This window comes from Bactrocera oleae, chromosome 4, assembly GCF_042242935.1.
Source record: "Bactrocera oleae isolate idBacOlea1 chromosome 4, idBacOlea1, whole genome shotgun sequence".
NCBI lineage: Eukaryota > Metazoa > Arthropoda > Insecta > Diptera > Tephritidae > Bactrocera > Bactrocera oleae.
In genome coordinates this window covers 15,334,637-15,346,675 of record NC_091538.1, presented here as the reverse complement: position 1 = coordinate 15,346,675, position 12,039 = coordinate 15,334,637, and the positions used below count along the sequence as shown (strand labels likewise).

Below are 12,039 nucleotides of genomic sequence, written 5' to 3'. Positions count from 1 at the left end.
TTCTCGATATGGACTTTATAACTTAGTCGTGCGTCTATCATTACCCCCACACTTCAAAGATGTTTGTGTCGAGATGTTATGTCCATCTATACTGAGAAAAATCGTCTCTAGTTTTTTTCTGCTTGTAATAAGCACTGCCTCAGTTTTTTGTTCCGCAAGTTGAAATTTTGCGCTTGCGGATAGGCTGCAAGTTTCCTTTTCCAGGTGATCTTCTAAGCGGGCGCAGATTAGTCGCTCCAGGATTTTTCCCATTGTATTGATCATGCAGAGTGGTCGATAAGAGCTCGGTTCCCCTGGCGGTTTGTTCGTCTTCTGCAGAAGTACGAGCCGTTGCATTTTCCATATCTTTGGGAAGACACGCAAGCATCGTGTATATAACGCCGTGAATGGATTTGTGTTAAGTTTTACTGCGAGTTTCAGAGCCCTGTTCGGAATACCATCCAGTCCTGGCGCTTTAGACTTTCCGAACCGCTCCACCGCTTGTAGTACTTCCATATCATTGACCTCTGGCGCATCTGTGGCTTCTGGCTCTTTAAGGCTTAGAGCTCTACTTTCTTGGTTTTGTGTAAGAAACAGTGTTTCAACTACCTTTTGGAGTAATGAGGGACAGGTAGGTACTTGTCCTTTGCCCCCTCCAAACCTTGACATTACGATTTTATACGCTTCGCCCCAGGGGTTCTCGTCTACTTTGTCACATAGAGCTTTGAAGCAGGCATTTTTGCTCTGTTTTATCGCCTTTTTGAGCTTGCTTCGTTTTTTCTTGAAAATGTTACGGAGTACCGTATATTCGCCTCTTCCTTGGTTCCGCTGACATAGGCGCCGTGCTTTGTGACAATCGCTTCTCAGTATTTTGATTTCACTGTTCCACCAATGCCGGCTTTCTCCGAGCAGTATGTTTCTTTTTGATCATGGCGGCATCGCAAGCTTTAGTAATATGATGAACCAGAAGTTTGGCCTGCTGGTCTACGTTATTAGTTTCATTGAGGTTTTCGTCAAGAATAAATTGGAAAACATCCTCGTCCAGTGTTTCGATCCTCCATCCTTTGGCCTGTACTTTTTGTTGGCAGAGGTTCCTTCTTGGCCGTTCCATGTCTTTGTTGATATTTATTATTATTGCCAGATGATCACTCTGGGTATATGTGTCAGACACCCGCCAGTCTATTGATCGCAACAACGATCTGCTGGCAAAAGATATATCAATAATGGAGCCACGTCCATTCTTCTCAAAAGTGTTTTGTGTCCCTGTGTTCAACAGTACAACTTCTAGCAGACCGAAGGCTTTGAGCAATGTACTGCCTCTGCGGTTAGTGGCTCTGCTTCCCCATTCTAGAGCCCAGGCATTAAAGTCTCCTGCAATTATGTTAGGTGTGGTTGTCATTGCTTCTTTCACAACTTCGTCCAGTATTTTTTCGTAGTCAGTATGCGATATACTTGGCGGTATGTAGCAACTGTAAAAATAAATCCCACATATTTTACCTCGTGTAAAGCACGCATTTTGCGTGAGTGGTTTGTCTTGTATCACTTTATCTCCACATGCCCATATTGCAACCTTATTGGTGGTATCTGAGATCCACGTGTTAGTGCCTTTATTTTTATATTGTTCACAAATTATTGCTACGTCAATATTGTTTTCATAGGCCGTTTGCGTTAAGAGATCCTGAGCTGCCTCGCAGTGGTTCAAGTTTATTTGCAGGATCTTCACTTCTTAGTTTTACTACATGCTGCTGTGTAGATGGGGCATCTTCGGCTTCCTATTTGGTGGTCAGTGTTCGTTCTCCCACTGTTTTTGCACGCAGTACAAAAAGGTTTGTTAGTACAAGTTTTGGCCCGATGGCCCGCTTCTCCACATTTAATACAGCACTGACTCCTGTCTTCCGTATAGTTGCATGCTTTCGCCATGTGTCCATATTCCAAGCATCTAAAACATTTCCTCAGTTGTGGCTTTTCTGTTATTCTGCATCCAGCCGATCTTTATCTTCTGCGCCTGCAATAGAAATTTTGCTTCTTGCACCGGAAGATTTATCACTGCTTTTTTGGTGCCTGCGTAGGCCGCTCTGATGTTTTTTATTGAAGTGTCGTTGAAAAGACTAAGCTCTTTAATTTGACGACGGATCGCTTCTGCAATATCCTCTTTCGTAGTGATATCGTCCATGTCACTCACCTCTATTGTTGTCCCCTGTTGCAGTGTTCTAATTTGCGCCTGGTCGCCTAGTATTTTTCCAATGTCCTCCTTGTATCCTTCAGTGCTTCCTGTTTGTGTCTTCTTTAGTTCAAGCAAAATCTCTCCTTTGGCTGTCTTCTTTACTCGGGCGACGTTTTTGCCAAGTTCTTGCAATGTTCCGTTATTTTTTACTGCTCGGAGTATGTCAGCGTACGTCATATCACCATTTTTTGCAATGACAATTGCATTAGGCTTTATGCGTGGTGCGGGGTTTGCATTCTTTTTAATTTTCTTCTTTTGCTCTTTCCGTTGGACCGTGGTCAAGTCCTCTTCTGTTGACGACTCCGTTCTTGAGTATTTACTATTGCTCTTTTCTTCCTCGCAACTCTTGTTAACCACCGTTTTCCCCGTCCGCTCTTCGTGGAAGGTTTTGGTCCTTTTTGGTAACGTCTTTCTGTTTATTTGGTTGTTCTCTCGTGGCCTTTTTGGCGTTACTTCAACAACCATGTGCTGGCTTGCTACAATTCGATTAGATTCCCTTTGTCTTATGTGATCCTCTTGCGCACATGCTTGGAGCTTTGAGATTGTGCTCAGCAATTCTATCACGGCATTGTTGATAGAACGCTGTGGCGGCCGCATCATATCCGCTAATTTTTGGATCATTTCTCCCAATTCGTGTATATGTTCCCGTTTGGTTTTCCCCTTCTTTACCGCGATCGTGGATCCCTCCTGTAGCGTCGGTGGTGACGATTTTGCGCGCGTGGGTCTATCCGTAGAAAGCACCTTTACGGGAGATTTGGCCAGACGCGAAGTCTTCTTAAAGGGATCTACTTCTGAGACGTCGCTCGTACTAGCAGTTCTATCTGCGCCATTTACCAGCTGCTCCACATGGGGATCATTCGGTATCGACGTCTTCCGAAGAGAGCTGCCAAGGGTACCGCTGTTTTTGTTGCTGCTATTGTTGTTTTTGTTGTTTGTTTTTCCATTTATTGTCTCCATTAATCAGTTTTACTACCCCAGTTCCCTGAAGCCTGTCCTTCGCTTTACCAGTTCCGGAATACACGGACGAACCGGCGCTCGCCCGGAGCAACGCAGTCTACTAGTTCTACGCCGAATGAACACTTCCTGACCAAGGCCCGAAGGGGCTGGTTACTGATTCACATCGTGGCTAACACTTCGGCAGAGCAAGCTCACATCATCCTCTCCACAACACCAGCGGTATACAGCTGATGATATTTCGTGGGACTCCCCGTGCGCCCCGGTATGGACCGGTCGTAGTTACAGCCGCACCTAACATGGTGGACAGACGCTGACCAGGAAGCTGCTCATTGTGAGTCCGCCGCGCCTGGATTTTTGTATTACTCACCACGCCCATGAATGGTGAGGGGGACACCTATTTTAGAGAAGCGGTATCGGCTCGCCTCTATCGCAAGAGTTTCATCGGCTTAGCTGGCTTTTATACCGCATCCTCCACTCCTGCCGCTCTTCGTCGGGGATTGCTTATTCGTTGTTACTTATTTCGCAATTAACCTGCTACTGCAGGCCGTCCGGCTATCCGCGACCTGCCGACCCCCCCGGTAGCTTAGAGTTCAGCTGTAAAAGCCTGATCCCTCATAGAATCAAAACCAACGGGTGTGTGTTTGTCTATTTTCGTTAAGAATAATTAAGTGAGTAGTTGTTGTTTTTGTTGTACTGTAATTTTTTGCGCCGCAACTCGCAGATTAATTACGCTTTCAGCATAAAATTTCCAAAGCGTCGAGCAGCAAATTAAATGTGGCCCACACGATGCGCATAAAAACCAGCAACAACAAAGAAACCTCAGCTCGTAATCAACTAAATTAATAGTGATACATAGTAGTCGTTGAATCTACAGACATAACATAACCTCAAAGTATATGAAATGAAAGGATAACGGTATTTTGTATGCAGTTGAGTGGCACCACTACTGCCAACAAGAAATATGTGTTTAACGGTGAAAAGTTGGCGACTTCAGCCACCAAGTTCAAAGCGTTTAATTATAATAATTAAAACTTTGGTGACAGGCGTAGGCGAAATGTCACGTTCGCAAGACGCCTTAAAGTATGCTATGAAAAGCAAAAGTGTGAGGCTCTCTTAGTGGATTTGGCAAGACACACGGCTTACTTACTTATAGTAATAAATTCATATGGCGACTAAGAAATGCAAAATAGACTTTACCGAGAGCTCGGATAAACCACACACACACATAAATTGTATCTATATACATATAAGTAAGTGAAAGCAAAAGACTCTTGCGTAGAATATATATGGCGAGCATTGAAATCGAATGCATAAATATGTTGGCTTTGCACTTGCCTGAAACATTGCTTCCAGCAGCATCTTCATTTTTGACCCGACTTGAGCGTTAGCTTAGTAAATACATACATACATATTAAAAATAATATGCAAAGTGCGGGAACCTGTTGAGATTTTATCAATTCCCCAAGCAAATAACATATTCACATATTGTTGCATAGTTGTTGTTAATATTATTATTCTTGTTGTTTTTGCCCAGCTAACGGTTGAGCGTGCACACATACATATACCAAAGATAGCCCTTCACACCACTTAGTGCGAGTAACGGAAGTGCGGTGTGGGCAACAAGCCAAACCCAACCAAACAGGCTTCTCACCCAATCGCTTCTCTCCGCTCCGTGTTTAAGTCTGTGTCGGTTATGCGTTGCGTACCGCAACATCTTATGATTTATTATCGCCACTGCCAAAGTCATTTGTTGTTTTACCAAATAAAATGAAAAAAATTATATATGAAAGCCACGAGCGTGTGGGAAGGGATTTTTTTGCATTGGTGAAGCGGCCGTGGAATGTGGCGCTGGCGGTAATGAAAGTGGCTTCTATATGAATTGTTGAAATTAAGTCGAGCATACTGTATAACTACAAGCAGTTGCTGTCAAAAATATTGGATTAGCTGCTTAACAGTTGCTTATTTGCGCTGAATAAAATATTTCAATACTCATATCAATTAATTAAGTGGGACAAGTGAACAAAGCAGCAGTCGCAATGTCATTAAAAAGTTTGGATTTATAGGTATAACGGTACAAAAATATTCACTTAGTTATATAAAAGCAAAAGCCGTTAATTTTAGCAACACCGAAACAATAATACCCTTCACACGTACATTTCTTATAGCATAAAGGTTGTAAAAAGATTTTTATCTTGATTTTGATCGATCGATTTGTATGGCAGCTACATTCGATAGTGGTCCGATCTGAACAATTTGTTAGAAGTTTGTAGCGCTGCTTTGGATTATAGCATCAACGAAATTTTATGGTGACATCTTATCAAATAAAGAAGTTTTCCATACAAGGATCTGATATTTATAGATCACTTTTATGGCAAGTATATGCTATAGTAAACCGATCCGAACAATATATTCGGAGATTATGGTGTTTCTTTACACAAAAATGTATGTCAAATTTCATGGAAATATCTCGTCAAATAAAAATGTTTTCCATACAAGCATTAGTTTTGATCGGTCAGTTTGTAAGATAGCTATATGCTATAGTGTTCCGATATCGGCAATTCTGAAAAGTAAGCAGCTTCTTAGGATGAAAGGTGCGTGTGCAAAATTTCATATTAATACCTCAAAAACTACATACAGAGATTAGACGGACATGGCTAAATCGATTTCGCTCGTCACGCTGATCATTACTATAAAAACTTTATGGGATCTCCTAGGTTTCCATCTGTGTGTTACAAGGTTTGTAGCAAACTTTATATACATATGCTTTACGCGGTATAAATATGTTGGAAGACTGTAGAAGTATCAAGCTAACCTCAACAAAGTCGAAATAAAAATCCTAAGTTTTTCAAAGTGCTAAAGTTTTGTAGAATTACGATAAAATATTCTCAAACTATGGTTGCAAAAGCTGTTCGGACGATAGTCTTCGATACGATATTAAGCCGAGTAATTTTGGTTGTATATCCGCATAACAATAATCTTAACAATAGTCAAGAAAACCTTAAAGTATTTTACAATAATCGATCTCATAGAAATTTAGATCGTACGAGTTTCTTTCGACCATTACCTGTACTTATCTATAGTAATTTAACTTGTATTTGTTTTTGAATGTGAGATTATTTTAAACAGAAAATTCTTCCTCACCGCCAGACCCCTTATTTCGGAGGTCCTACTGGAGATCGGCTGTGGGGTCGAGGGAATCCAAAATTTTTGAATATGAATCGCCGATTTTTAAAGTATATCAAATTCTGTAAATGTTAACTTTTTATTTTTTAAAAAAATCAAATGTTACTTCAAAAAATTCCATACACAAACGAATTTTTTCTGACTTGCAAGTGGATATAACCCCTTAAGGCTCATTATAAAGAGCAATCTATGAAAGTAATTGGTATAGATATATGGCATTTGGAGTTCGCCGGTTTTCGAAAACAGAAAATCTCAAGCCTCTGGACACGCAAAACTGCAGTTAGTCCAAAATATTTCAAAATCAAAATTTTATCTGTGGAATTTAGCTTTCATGTCTTCGGAGCAGCAACTAACTTCACGCGCTGCATTCAAGAAAAAATATAGTGAAATATATGTTTAAAATTCCCTCCACTTTCCTTGCTGCTGCATCTTTTCACCACAAAATCTATTTACTCACTTCCAATGGCAGCACATATTTACAATGTGTGCAACCAGTAGCTTATGGACCCGCCCAGTTTTTGCCACCTCAATGCTTTCGCCTAACTGTGTTGATCCATTTGTGGTATTGAGCGTGTCGCTGTTATTGTTTTTGCTCATCGCCAAAGATTAAGACTGTGGTTTGGTGCACTGTGGGTTTCATTCGAAAAATTAAATGAACAAAAATCCGTAGGAGTAGAAATTATTTATTTTCTCTCATGCGATTTTTCAAACAGAGATTAGCTTGAGATAATTTAAAGATCATGTTGAGCTCACATGTAAGCCTAATTGGAGAAGTTATAGACCAAAACAGTGAAAATATTTGTATGTGTTTATATACAGAATTTTTTCTGGCGAGCGGCCCAGAAGTCTCAGTATAAATTATTTAAAAACAAGAAGAGATATTAACTTCGCTTTCGAAACTATAATACCCTTCACAAATAAAAAAATATTCCATACAAGGACATGACTTTAATCCTTTAGTTTGTAAGGCAGCTGTATGATATAGTAGTCCGATATCGGCAAATCCGACAAATGAGAAGCAGGTAGAATAAAACACGTGCAAACTTTCAGGTGCATATCTCAGAAACTAAGGGACTAGTTTGCTTGTATACAGACAGACGCAAGGACAGACGGTCAGACGAAGATGGCTAAATCGACTCAGTTCGTCATCCTGATCATTTGTATATTTTTGAATGTAAATTTTAGATGGAATGGTCATATATATTTTTAATATGGTCTCCGACGTTTACTTCTGGGTATTACAAACTTCGTGGCAAACTTCATATATTCTGTTCAGGATATAAAAAGAGTAAATGCTTGAAAATTCAGCGCTTTTTTTCTACCCCTAACCCACTGTGCCACAATCGTCTACATGAATTTCCACCATGAGCTCCAAAGCTTTTTAGATAATTAAAAGATGAATAAACCTGACACAACGCGACAGAAGCAATCTTTTAGAAATGAAACACACCGAATGCGGTCAGGCGTACAAACCGTGTTTCATGCATATAAAGTAGGATGGAAGAAGAGTGCCGAATAAAAGTGCAACCACATTTAACACTTTTTCCATTATATTTATGCTTTTATTTATAAGAAAAATTGTGCAAAAGCCAAGTGTTCATATATATTAGATGTGCTTTTTTAGGAAAATATGTATGTACAGCTTGAGCGAACGCAGCCAAGTCAAATAAAGGCAGAGAAATGATGGAAGTTAGTTTAGTTAGTTAGTTAGAAAGTTAGTGGGAAATAAATCTATGGTAAAATCTAGAAACTATATTTGCTCTATTTTCAAGAAGGACGAAAAACTATTTCACTCAAATCAGATATATACATACTTGGCTTAATTCGATATATAATTTTCACCTGTCATCGCCAAATAACGCTCATTATTTTTAGTTATTACGCGCATTAATAATTGCAATCACAGAATTGTTGCAAGGACAACGCTGGACCAAACACAGCTGAGTTCGAGTAATTAAAGTACGTGCATAGCTTACTTAGTACATACACACACACACATACATCGAAGTAAACCCTTTATCCTGAGTCACACTTTGGCTGTATATCATTATGAGTTACTTAAATTGTAGTAGATGGTGATTAGGGAGGCTGAGGCCACGTGCAGTCCGAAGCGCCTTGCCTCATCAGCTGAAGTGTGTACTGCTATGTAGTATGTAATTTGTACTTGTTGGCGTTGCGACTTGCTAACTCTTCATTCAGTTGCGCAAATCTACAAATGTTTATGTGCATATAAAGTAAAACTCACTTACTGGGTTGAGGTGAGATTGAAGTGGAGCAAAATCGTGCTATGGAGTATGCTGTTAGTATCGCCAAACTGGCATACATACTTTGACGAGGCAAGCCAATTGTGAACAGATTGTGTAGCCAACACTCGAACCGCCACTAGTAATTAACAAGATTGTCCCAATGGGATTATACAATGAACAACAATGAGTGAGGTGTACAGAGCGTGAAAACTTGGAAGGAGTTCAAGCAGTCGGCGGTTACCCGGCTGATAAATGGCGTAGAAAATGAGTTATGTGGAATATTTTTAGACAGTATCTGCATATTATGTAAGGAATATTTTATTTTACTTTTTGTTTGACATATCTATAATAATTTTTATAAACATACAAGTCTAGATTTTTCTTATTAGGGTGAATGTCTAATCAATAAATCGCTTACAAAGGTGAATTTAACAAAAAGTGTTGATACAAAAAAATTTACAAGAAACCGCATTTATACTCGTATATACTTGAAATCAGACAACTTATTCACTTTGATTGCATATCTCATATTTTCTGCAACATTAAAATATAGATTTTACCATTTCTGACAAATCAATTTATAACAACACACTCACCCAATTTATAAGTAGGTATTTAAAATCAAAAACCGTAATCTATCTGATAGCCTTAGAAAAATCTATTATTTTACGCTCTTTTAGCATTAACATTTTTAACACACAATATATAATATAATAATTTACTTTACTACCGCCACCTACATCCACATTTCTTTATTATCATTTTCTTATATATCTTGTGCGCATTTTAAACTAAAAAAAAAGCATAAACTGCAATTTCTTTAACAAACTAAATGCAATTTTAAACTACCGGCATAAAATTGTTGTTGATATTTAACAGAAAATATTAACCGCTTTAGCAGTACTAAATAATATTTTCAATAACTTCGTTATTTCACAAACAAAACATTATTTTTTTTACATAAATGTTCTTGCGTCGGTTAGTCGACTGCCTTAACTTTTATCAAACTAAATTTAAGCAATATTTTACTGGCGGAGTTTATATCTTATATATTGTATTTTCAACAGAGTCATCACTAAAATAGTGTTTTTAAACAATAATGCAAATTCTTTTTATATATCATACAAAATCTACAAGTTTAACATATTATATATAAAACTTAACGCGCTGGCTCTTAGCACTCAAATTACAGAAGTTTATTTTAAATTTATTTATACAATTTTCAACTGCCGAAGTTAAATTTTAACAGATTATAATCACTATCAATTCATTATAAAAAAATATTATTTTATAAATAATTGTTGCAATTGCAATTATCGCATTATTTCGTAAGATATTTATCAATTAACAAAAACGTATTGCGCCGGCCCATAGCGCTCGCAACACTTAAGTAATATTTTGAGCACGAATTTCAATTACCGGAGCTAATATTTTGCTTACAATTAACAGAAATCAATCACTAAAATTGTTTTATTATAATAAAACTCTTTTTGCAAGCTTTTTTAATAAGAAAATTTAGTATTCTATATGAATTGAATAGCTGGGGCATACTCGGACGTCGTATTCGCTTTACACATTAAAATTAAACGAACAGCTGTCTTAGCTGTTTTTTTGATCTTGTTAATTATGTACTACTACTACAAATTACACTACTATAAATAGTTTTAGTACATTTTTATAATATGATAATCACTTTTTAATACAATTGAACGAATTTTACACGCGCGAAAACGGAAACTATAATAAAACATTAGTTATGTAGGCGGATATTTAGCTAGACACAGGATGCATCATATGAACATGTACGAGTGTTAGAAAGATCAATCTGCTTTAAATTTTATTTTATTATTTTCTCAATTTAATAAAATAATCAATAATAAGATAAAAATTAAATTATGACATACAGATAATAATAATGAATATAAATAAGCATGCATGTGCTTTTTACAACTTAACTTCTTATTTTAACGCAAGTACAGGTGGATACTTATGATCGTGTATATTTAAATATTAAAAAAATCAATCTTCCGTAAACTAAATATTATTTTAAATGTACAATTTATAAAATGAAATTCTTTCAAAAGACAGTTTACAATTTTTTAAAGTACAGTTTAAAATATATATCCCAAAACCTGATTAAAGATTAATTTTTTGTTTTAATCCCAACTACTATATTGAAAACAAATTTAATCTCAGGTTTCTAATTAAAAATTAAAAAAAGAGATTCTTTTATAATTTAATTTTTTTTACGTTTGTGTAGTTCGTGTTCTACCATTGGGAGAGCTCGCTCAGAGTCATCATATTCAATACTCTATAGAAATGGTCAACACATTCAAACGATTGATTTTGTATCAATTTTTATTCAAAGGTGTTTAGGATTCAAAATTAATTTATAAATTTTTGCTATTTAAATTACAAATACAATTTTCGATTTTTAATCCCAGATATCTTCATTCTGATTAGATTCCGATTTGGGACTAAAATTTAAATTAAATTTAAAATCTAATTTTTAATCCAAAATTTTTGATAAATATGAACTATTTCACAAGATGTAAAAGAAATACGTCAATGAACTTTTGTTAAATAACTACATTTGGATATTAATATATATTTAACATGATTGGCATATTTATTGTATGAACTAAAAAACTAATTAAGTATCAAAACTCAAATCTTATACTACAACAGTTAAATAACTGGCACACCTTTTGTGAGTGCTGATTTAAAATTATGCATCTGCAGCCTTAAATATCATTAATATATTCAATAAAAGAATTTTATTTAAGTATATGTGCCTAAACGGTATATTATCTATTTTCTAAAAAATTTAAACACTTTTTGCAAATGCCTATAACAAACACTTGTCTGAATCTACTACGATAAATAAAATTAAAACATTTGTGTCACCCTATGCCGAAATAAATGTCCGCCACCAACATCAACCGTTTTGTATTAATTTTCGCAAGCTCATATTAAACTAGTAGAAAACAGTGTTTTTGTTAATAAATAACGACAATTAGAAAAACTGTTGATTACGCATTAAGTAGTAGCGTGATAAATATTATGGAAATAAGCTAAACATTTTTAGCTGACAGCTATTTCTAAGTATATTATATGCCCTGCCCAGCTCTTAAGGGTGTTATAATGTTAAATACTAACTTCCTGATTTAAATAAAAAATTTTGTAAATAATGTAATTACAATTAGCATATGCTTATAAATAAGAAAAAAAGCTAGCTCCAGCTTTGATCTGTAAGTGCATTTGATGCATTTACCGCGGTAAAAGAAGGTTGTAGCTGGCGCCAATAGAAAATTGTGAGATATTTGTGATTGATTCAATTAGTTCTATCTTTTTAGCAATAACTTCGCGTTTCCTCAGTCAAAATTGTATTGCAATAGTAATAAATATTGTGGCTGGCAGTCAGGTTTATAAGGTTTTAGTGAGTAAAAC

The 12,039-nt window shown here is 36.4% G+C and overlaps 2 protein-coding genes across 2 annotated transcripts; both read right to left on the bottom strand.

Moving 5' to 3' along the window:
- Positions 1 to 856: 856 nt before the first annotated feature.
- Positions 857 to 1,378, bottom strand: LOC138856916 (uncharacterized). The gene has a single exon (XM_070107882.1). The coding sequence runs from the start codon at positions 1,376 to 1,378 to the stop codon at positions 857 to 859; it is 522 nt and encodes a 173-aa protein (XP_069963983.1).
- Positions 1,379 to 1,585: 207 nt separating this feature from the next.
- LOC138856915 (bromodomain-containing protein DDB_G0278469-like) lies at positions 1,586 to 3,160 on the bottom strand. The gene is given in 2 exon segments (XM_070107881.1): positions 1,586 to 1,960; positions 1,962 to 3,160. Coding segments are annotated over 2 exon segments (1,461 nt in total). The 3' UTR covers positions 1,586 to 1,698.
- Between the last annotated feature and the right edge of the window lie 8,879 nt (positions 3,161 to 12,039).

Excerpts from the sequence above, each read along its gene's own strand:
- LOC138856916 (XM_070107882.1), bottom strand. The coding sequence starts at position 1,378 with ATGACAACCACACCTAACATAATTGCAGGAGACTTTAATGCCTGGGCT.